The sequence below is a fragment of the Eurypyga helias genome, unplaced genomic scaffold (assembly GCF_000690775.1).
Source record: "Eurypyga helias isolate BGI_N326 unplaced genomic scaffold, ASM69077v1 scaffold2116, whole genome shotgun sequence".
NCBI classification, from domain to species: domain Eukaryota; kingdom Metazoa; phylum Chordata; class Aves; order Eurypygiformes; family Eurypygidae; genus Eurypyga; species Eurypyga helias.
The window spans coordinates 19,704-29,918 of record NW_010257160.1 but is presented as its reverse complement, the minus strand read 5'-3'; the positions used below and the strand labels follow the sequence as shown (position 1 = coordinate 29,918).

At 43.5% G+C, this 10,215-nt stretch overlaps 1 protein-coding gene across 1 annotated transcript in view; it reads right to left on the bottom strand.

Moving 5' to 3' along the window:
* NAV2 (neuron navigator 2) overlaps nucleotides 1-9,857 on the bottom strand; it is a 101,138-nt gene extending 91,281 nt beyond the window's left edge. The window contains 1 exon segment of the mRNA XM_010153902.1: nucleotides 9,667-9,857. Coding sequence (XP_010152204.1) covers nucleotides 9,667-9,848 — 182 coding nt within the window. The 5' untranslated portion in view covers nucleotides 9,849-9,857.
* Between the last annotated feature and the right edge of the window lie 358 nt (nucleotides 9,858-10,215).

Genomic DNA, 10,215 nt, shown 5'->3' with positions numbered 1-10,215 from the left:
CTCTGAAATTTTGAATGCTGTAATAAGTCCTTCCAAGTGCAATATTTTTAGGGTATTTCTGATGCTGAAGTGATTTATTTCCGTTTCCCGAAAGGCACGCAAAGGGAACAGGAACAGGTTAAGCCAGGGATCAGTAAAATCCAGCACTGAGTCACTTGACTTCTGCCCACACTCCCTACTTACCCATGTATAGAGCCAATAGCACACCCGTTTTTATGGTCTGACAACTCTACCACTTCATATACAACCATTTCAGTCCTCAATGTGTGAATATGAATTTTCTAGTTTTAAAAATAGATAGCCAAGGGACAGGCATTCTTTACTTAAATATTAGGAGAAGGAGCAGTAGGCAAATCAGCAGTGCACAACAGACGGGGCAAGCCTACCCTGATCTGCTCAGCACCGCACGGCTCCATAATCCCAAACCTACAAGCAGGAGAGCAGCAATGTGCCCCAAAACTGGAGCTGCCTCTGGCAGCCCGTGTGATCCTGCCTGCCTCTGGGTGCTTTCGATTCAAAGTTAGAGTCAAAGGGTTGGAAATACCTGCCCAGGTGCCTCCTGGCAGAAGACCTGCACAGCAACCCAAGTGCTTGAAACTTAAAGAAGCGATAAACTTGTAGGAATTATAGTTTTTGGATTATTCGGTGTGTCAACATCCGCTTTGACACTCAGAAGTGTTCTCTTTTAGCCACAGCAATAACACTGTTATCCCTAATGTTTTTCTTTAAATGTTTATTTTCACTAGGCTTCATCTGTCTCATCAGTACAGTCAGTTAAATGAGATCAAGAGGCTTAAAAAGCTTTGAGTATCAAAGGAGTCTAACTTTGCCAGTCGCTAAAAAACCACCAACAGCAGAAAATTCTCCACTGCTGTTTCTGAAATACGATAGAAGTGATCAAAACGATCCTGTTATTGCAACCAGGAATTTGTCCGAAAGCTGACTTTAAAAGAAATGTTGGCCTAATAGCAGGCTGATGACAACCCCAAAATTCTCAGGTTAGTATGAATTTGGTCTGCATTTCTCATTATGACTTTGGAATTAGACCATACGATCTTTCCCTGTGTTTCCCTCCCCAAGCCCTTCCATCCATTATTCTTGCCTGACCACTCTCCGTTACAATGCCCACCACATCAGCACAGTGCTTCACCTTGCTAGCCAAAGGGTTGAACATCTACCCTGCCTATAAACCTGTGTAATTCTCTGTCATTCCATTCTGGGATCCATGTGAAGTTCAACAAAGGCATTCAGGAACAGGATTAGGTCTTGAGCATTCAGGTTGGGACTGCTAATACAATGCCCAAACCCCTAACATTAGGCCAAATACTACTTTTCAGGTTCACAGAAGCACAAACCTATTGCACATTTCATTCACAATTTCATTTTATATTTAAGGCAGTCTATAAGTTATAAACTAAGAGAGTTTTACTAACGATCAGTAACCAGCTGTAATTAACAAACTAATGAATGAACTATGAATTGTTTTGAAGTTGCTCAAACCCAAACATGGAGTAAATCTCCCTCTGCCAAAAAACAATAAATGACTTGCAGTCTTTAAAATCCTCATCACTGCTGGGAGGAAGGAGATACCTGTTCCAGTAACAGGTAAGACAGGAAAAATGAGATTATGTAAAATTTAGTAGGTATATTTTAGTTTCACAGTTTACTTGGAGAAACCTCTCACTTGTAAATAACAATAACTTGTAAATAAAATAACACAAACAGTAGCTGCTTATTCACAATGTCCAATCCAGTCTAGAAGCAGAACGAGTTCACCCCATTAACTACTTCATTACCTCAGATCTTTTTCTGGGGAAAAAAAAAAAAAACAGAAAAAACCCAAACCCAAAGAAATCTACAGAAAGAAGTGGCTTCTGTGGAATTAATACTTTTCTATTTGGAGGTGTTTTAAGACTGCCCAACATACAAGTCATTCTACAGCCATCAGATAACAATTTTTGGGTCCTGTTGCCCAGGGCTAATTTTATTTCTACACGTGTTCTCAGCTGGGTCTCCTTTTCAAGAAGTCTGCAGGCTTGTTACTACAAACCTTGCGTTGGCTAAGGAAAGGAATTCCAAGGACAGTATAGCCGGCAAGGGGCTTGGGTGGCTGCTGCCCTTACAGGTCACATCTCATACATGCCCTCCAGGGCACTGGTTGCTCATTGAGCTTCTGAAGAAACCAGATTCCTGTGGAATTAGCAGGCAGATAAATGTAGCTTCAGGGAAACTGTCAGTATATAAGAGCAGAATATTAGACTGAAAGAAAGCATCTCTCTCACACATCACTGCATCCACTCCTGTTTCAAAGGAGACTCTTCTAGTATACTTCGCTTTCCAACACTCACTCGACTGCCACTTCCACCTTCCTCTCAAGGAAGAGGCTTGCTCCATATGATTTTTAAATTTATCAGCCCATGCAAGATGATGACATGGATTAGGCACTGAAAAGCATCCACTTAAGGTAACAGGACTTTCAAAAGCTAGAGTTAGTAGAATGAGATTATACTGATATTTTCATATTAAATATAAATATTATTTTAGGTTCCCCTTGTTTGCCTTGCCTTCTTTCCCTTTCTTTAGGTTATTAATGAGAAAAAAGGACCGGTTAAAGCTTTACTTATTCCTCTTCATCCACCTTGGAGGTGAATGGCCCTTCAGAAATGGAGCACTGTATCTTGAAGGAGAGCTCTGGCTATGGCAATGAGACTTCAAATGCCAATATTAAGTATTAACAGCCTCCAAAACAGGCTTCAAAGGAGCCTGGTGATTAACATATGTACAAGAAGGTAGCAAGACCTCAGAAAACTCATGGGAAGAGACTAGGACAGATTGTCCCCAGATTCCACAGCGCAATTTGGGCAGTGACTCTTCAATGACTTTGCCAGGAGACATGAGGGCTTCATTAGAGTGTTGGGACTTAATTGGGATTAGAAGAATTTTCCCCCTTACATCAAATGACCAGTAAAAGCTTAATTATTTCTAAGATGCACTCTTGCTTAACTGTATTTATTGTAGTTTCCCACATTTTCCCCAAATGCTACCTTTAACTCTGAGCAGGCTTAGTTCAACCCAGTGAGACGGTCAAGTTCACCCTAAACTGCGTGAGTTAGAGGGCTGGGCTCGGGCGGCGCAGCACCGCCTGCGTGCAGCAGGCAGGCCACTGCAGATCTGTTAAGTCTGGGGTCTACGGCAAAGCCTCTCTGGCCCAAATCCACGCCCAGCATACCAGGGTTAATGGTGAGCAGCACAAAAGGGTAATTAAAAAAAAAATAAAAAAAGCTCCCTGCTCGGTCTGAGGGGGTTAAAATCTACATCTCACAATTCATGTGGCAACCGGACTAACCTAACACTAATGCTCTCCAGAGGATGGGGAAGGGCGTCAGCCATCCACCTTACCGGAGCTGGGCCAGCGAAGCCCCAACGGGTCACTACGCTGGAAGGTTCACCCGTACAAAGGGGAGTAAATCCCAGCACAGCCATGACAGCATTTGGAAGGAGGAAGAACTAAGCCCAGGGGTTCTAGTTCCCAGAAATTCACCCAGCCTTTGGTAATATGAATGATCCCACCCTGGAGAGGCCAGAGACAAAACGAGGTAGGCGAGACTGGGAGACTCCCAAGAGGTCAAATCCTTCCAGGTGTGCAAACACCACTCCGGACCCCAGCGAAAGACGGGTGGAAACTCATTACGCAAGGGAGGAAAGCAATCACACCCACCAAGCACAGGCTGCCAGCCCGGAGCAAGCCGAACATCCACCGGAATGGGATTTTGCAAGCGCCAATTTTAATTTAAATCCCTAAATCCTTTCTCAGAATCTGTTTCAATGAAAATCACGGAAAGAAGTTATAGAACAAGCAACCCGTTTTGCGTTGTTCTCTTTGATTTCGTGAGGGAGCAGAACGCGTCAGGCGGGAGTTCCCAGCCCCTCCCCGCCCCCTCCCGCCGGCTCCTTCCCCGCAGATCCGCCACACGAACAGTGTGTATGGCCGCATCCCCCTCTACTGGCTGGCCCCAGAGTGGGACCGGATTTTGTCCCTTAGAATCTGCCCTTTGGCTCAAACTGCACAAACCTGTTGGCGCTGGAGCGGCGGCTCAGACACTGCTGAGGCGCTGACTGCCGGAACAAGCCCAGAGCCGGGTAATGGCTACTGAACTGTGTGTTGGCAGTCATTAACGATGGGACAGCACGGACACGGAACGCAAACAAGCCCGTTCTACGGACAAACACTCCGTATAACCTAACGTGGCCCTTTCCAGCGGTGCACTGAATAAAAGCCTGATGCCAGCTGGTGCGTTATGGCTTCAGGCCTACGCTGCCTTCCTCTGCTGAATCCCGCACTCAAGAAGGGCTGGTGAGAGCGTCGCCTGAGAGCGCGTCTGTGATGGATCCATCATCAAACGCGTTTATTGATGAAGCTGACAGCAGAACTATTCCTGAACTGAGTGCAGTGTTTAAGAATATTTAAAATAATACACCATGTTAATAACACTGAAAATGCTTATGTAATAGTCTACCCGTGTCTCCTGTTAAGATCTTTAAATACAGTTCTTGGAGTATTGTTTTGATTTAAACACTGCCATAATTTTTTCTTTTCCTTCTCACAGCACCAGGACATCTATGACTAAACTCAAAAGCTAGTTCTAAACCAGTTTCAACATGGTTTACTAAGATGTCAGAAATCAAGGTTTCCTAATACCTTTTCATAAAAGTCAAAACTTCAAGTTTGCCTGACCCCTTCATTATTTCTGTTAATTGTCTATTTACCATATACAGCTACTATTCTGCAATGTTGAAAAGATCAAGATGTAAGAAGCCGATCCTAGCAAGACAGAAAACAGTTCAAATAAACATTCTGCTCAACCAGAGAAGCAAAATAAAATAAACCTCCTAATATTCTTAGTCATGTTGAAGTGTTACAGCCATATAAGGAATGAAGTTTTACCCATCCGCTCTATTTAGACTAAAATCATACCATTTAAAGAGCAATGTCCAGTAAAATGACTAACCCACTGTAACGCAAAGCGTACAGAAAAAAATAGTGGTTATCACCATGGAAAAAACCAGGTGGGAAAAGACTACAGCTAGCACTGAACCAAGGTGCAGGGTGAACAGGTTCTCATTCAGACCACGATTATCTCTGCCGCTCTTGGTTTTCACCAGCCACACGTTACCCGGAGCAGCAACCATTCTTGCTGCGGACAGCTCAGAAGGGAACGGTTTCTCTTTACTGCTACCAAAACCAAATTCTCATTAGCAGCAAACTGCATAGTCCTCATTTTCTTTCTCTAAAACCTTAGACCAAGCGAAGGTCTGTCACGCCAGGTAGAAGCCCGACATCTGAAAAAGATGCGGCGCTGTGTGACTGATAAACAGACCAAAATCAAGCAACTGAGTTGCAAAAATCCTACAAATACCAATTACGCTTCAACTTTCAATGAAATCAGTCCTCAATTTCAGCTCTTCATATCAAACTCTTCTTTGACTCCTAACAGATATAATTCCTAAATTTCAGCTTGCAACAGAACTCTATTTCAGTAATGGTTTTGGTCCATGTTACTCAGGAGTAGATACGCCTCTGCACCACAGATGTGATTTGTACCTAGGGCACAATGCTTTTGTGTGGGTTTGAATGACCTGAGCAGGGCTTAAAGCCTGATTCCCCAGCCCAGAGTGGCTTCCTCTCCCTTTTAGGATCCTTTCATCCATGTTCCAAATTCACCTGCCTGTAGAAAGATCCCCGGGGAGCATAAAGGCTTAAATAAACAAGAAGGAATCATAATCCCACGAGCATTGCACACACAAACACATTAAGGTTGTGGAAATAGAGATGTGGAATGGGAACATATCGGCCCCAAAGCATAAAATAAATGGGGAGGTTAACAAAATGGTAAAGAGGCGCACACCCCCCAACAGCAGCTGCACCTGCAGGAGGTCACTGCAAGGAGAATTTTAGCCCTTGACGACTGTATACAGTCTGAGCCTGTATGTCCTCATCTAATGCCTGAGGGAGAGGTTCGCTGCTAGGTTGGCTGGGTGAGGTATGAGAGTCACCAAGTAATGTTTTTTTAAGGCGACACACTCAAAAAAGTGAGCTGGGCATGCCCCAAAGCTCAGCCTGGCACACAGCAGAGCAATGGTCCACGAATGTGGCCGCTCAGATCTGCCCTGCCTCGAAGTTCAGGCTCCAGAGCAGCTGAGCTGTCAAAGCATCCAATCTACATTTTGTCGGAACACAGCTGGAACAGCCATGCTGCTGCAAGAAATTGCTTTGACAAGCTGTGTTTGCGGACCCAAAGCCATTTCTGGAGAGAATTTGTGACCAGCACTGATCAGTATATCCCCGCTGTTAATTCTGCATAGAAAGCTGCACACTAGGGTAATGAAAACAGGGGCAGAGGATCAATTAAATTAAAAGAATTTTAAAAGCTCTTTCTGACCAGCAGCTCTGTTGCTCCATTCCAAGGACAGATGAAAAGGAAATTACATCTCATTAGAGAAAAGTGGGGCAGGACGACAGAAAGAGGTAGGGATGTGTATGTTAGTGGCCAGAGGGAGACTGAGGTGGACAAGACCTTCTGACTAAACCCGAAAAAGCCAAGAGTTAACACCCTCACCTGCAGCAATCTTTGGGGTGGAGAGGTGAGACAGTTCTGGGCTCTGAGGTGCCACTTTCTGAGAAGTCTCAGAAGCCTGGAGCTCAGCCAGCTGCCGAAGGAGATGGGTTGGGTGCTTACTCCCTGCCTTGCACAAATCCTAGTCCTGCAGTTTTGTTGTTCTGTTGATGTTTTAGCTACCAGAATAAGACAACTTCTTACCTTTGATCCACCCCCTGGAGAATTTCTTAGCTTAAGAGACATTTTGTGCCCATTTGGAAAAGATAACTCTTTCTAACCCTATGAAAGCAATCTCGGTGTCTGCCAGAGCTCTGCTTGAGCAGAGTTACTAAAGGAGGCCAAACGAAACTTCCCATGACCCAGTACATTTCAGAGAAAGCATCAGGATCACAGGGCTAAAATAGTTTATCTTGGCTATTGGATTTATTTTGGCTGTAACAAATATTTTGGCTTCCTTCCCTATCAGTTTGCCAGTGAAAACACAGATCCAAGGTTTTCAGACTGCAGGATTGTAGCAGTTCTGAAAAATGACAAAGTGAAACACATACCAGCTAATAAAGAGCTATTCATGCCACAAATGCCCTCTTGTGCTGACTGAAACTCAGCTTCTGGAAATACTGGGCCTGTTCACCCTAACATCGATCGCAAGGATTTGTTCTGCAGCAAGTCAAACCGATGCTTTCTTTACAAGCAACCTCTCTGATTTCTAGGCAATGTATCATTCCTCTCCCACAAAGACAAAATGCTGTCCTTCAAAACATGACAGTTATTGGGAATAAGCAAACACTGGGGAAGGTAACTCACGAAACAGGCTACCAAAACATCTGTTTGCACTGGAGATGGCAGTCCAGCACTATTCACCAGCGTGATTCACCAAAGGTAACACCCTCATTTTTTTTCCTCTCTCTCCATTGATATTGGGATTATATCCAGTGCTGTTATCACAGTTTAATACTGCGATACTCCCCTCTCCGGGAATCCGGACACACAATTACTCTCCACAAACTACGTAACCCCAGCATCGTGGGGTTGCTTAGAGGGACGCTCCTACCGGTGCAGCAATGAGAAGACCTCCAAATCCGCCCAATCTCCACATCCTGCCCACACCCTGGAAATGGAGCTGGACCTTTCTGACGATGGACTGACCTACAATACAGATTCTGCCCTTGGCACATAGTCAATGACTACCACAGTGCCTTATAAATCCATAAACCATCTCACATTATTTAGCAAAATAGGCTACTGTAGCTAAAGGCAAAAGATGTGGAAAAGAAAATGACGTTTGTACACATAACTCTGCTTGTCCTAAGAGCTTTAAATTGAGATCTTATTTATCAGTCTGTGGCTTAAAAACTTAGTTATCTCCATCGTTTAAAAACTAATGGGAAATAAGTCAAGTACTCACTTAAAGGTGTTCTAACACTCAAGGCTAGGAGTGAACGGTATGGCAATCCTGCTAAATGTTATATTCACCACTCCTGGTATTATCCTTGGTACACAACTCACTGCTTTGGTGACTGAGGTACCAACTGGCAAAAACACTGAATTACATTATTAGTCCCTTAGACACAGAATCTAAAGACCATTCTTGTATTTTCAGACTATGGAGACTTCCATTTTTTACCCTACATAGATGACCAGACAGACAGAGAGGTGAGTGAAGGCTGAGATTTCTCTGGAAATATCATTCATAAACTCAACAGCTTTTTTATTCTTTCCTCAACCTGGACTCTGAACTTTATAAAGTGAGTAAAGACCTGAATAAAGACCAGGGCTCCTCTAGAATATGAGCAACAGAATCCTGAACTGACAAAATTCTGCCAGGGATAATTCTCAGCTCATGCTCTAGGCATTTTGTAGAAACCATGGTGATACTCAGAATTCATTTTCCTCACTTCCAGACCAACATTACAGCCACGAGTAAAAGTCATAGTCCAGAGGAAAACCAGTAGCTGTTACTACAATAAACATTGCCCATCTCAGATATAAGCTGATTTATTTGAGGAAAACACAAGGTGCTTTAGTGATATGATGTATTATTAATGCAGCAACAGCTACTGGTGCTTTACCTGAGATAAGATTTTTACACCAGTTTTTGCATCAGCTTTTTTACTATATGCTTCCCTAACAAAGAATTAAAAATAATGTGTCTGACTTTTCGCAAAGGACAGTGTGAAAACATCCAGATATTCACAATGGACAGAATTAATGGAGGTTTCCAAGCTGTATAACTTAACTGGTGAAGCTGGTGACAAAGCAGTTTAGTATTTCAGTAAGAGACACTGAATCTTCCAAATAGGCCAACACTACAAGAAATGTCACAAAAATTAGAGAAAGGCAAAGGACGTAAGATGGCCAGACAGGGAAAAGGCTGCCACAAAAAGAAATACACCATTTACATCTCAAATGTTGACATCAATCTGATGTACCTGAGCAAAGAAAACATCACTGTACTTTCTAGAAGGAATTGAAAATATCAAATTGAATACTGACTTCAGAGAAAAGAACAAATGCATTTTCCAGTCAAGGCAGAGGTAAAATGTTAATGTAAAGCCTTATTAATAATTATCTATCAGTTCATATTTCTGACTACTACCTTGTTCTTCAGACTTTATCTTGCTTATACAACTGTTTTACCGTACAGAGTGTAAACTCATTTCCTTCCAGTGAACTGTCCCCTAGAACTTCAGACAGCAAGTGTTCCGTAAAACACAGAAAATGCCTCACTCTCTCCATCTTGTGGGCATAAATAAACATTGCAACACGTGTTTGACGACCACAACGAACTCACGTGCTTGAACAGGATCATATATAGGAATGTTTTCTTAACATGCACTTACAGCTTAAATCAGGTGCTTAAATCCCACTGACTAAATTAACTGTGATAATGAGCTGTCCCTCCAAATGCTTATTAAAATCAGTAGAATAACTTGCATTTTGGTTTTTTTTTCCTTTCTTCTCCAAATAAACATGGGAATACAGCATCATTTAAAACAATGGAAGAGTCACATTTAATATAGTATTTCAGAAGAAAAGTAAAGGCACTCACCCACTCGTGATGTCATCAGCTCTGATATTCTTGCCCAGCACATCCCCATCGCTCATATAGCCAGTGGCATCCATGGTGATGCCTTCCAGATCGATTTCATCGCTCCCCTTGTCCGAGATGTCCACATGGCAGACACTGCTGCCACGGGACGCTAGTTGCCTCCGCAGAGGCGCCGAGTACATGTATCGTCCCGACTCGGTGTTGATGAAGCGGCTGGCATTCCCCCGCGGAGGATACCCATTCCCCATCGAGGGAGCATCGCCTGCCTGCAGGCGAGGGCTGGACTGCCCCAGTCTCCACGATAAGGGGGTCGGTCGTCCCGTCAAGCTGAGGATGCTGCGGCCACTTATCTCGGTAGTGACGTTGGTATCAAAAGTAGTTTCCAATGTGCTGCAAAAAACATGAACGCACTTGATTAAATGTAGACTTCTATATGGCACCTTAACAATGGGACTGCTGCACCATGAGATTTCAGGTGATGTGCAGAGACTGCAAGACCCTACACTCTGAACACTCGCAGCTCAGCTGCAGCTCATCCGTAGCTGCAAA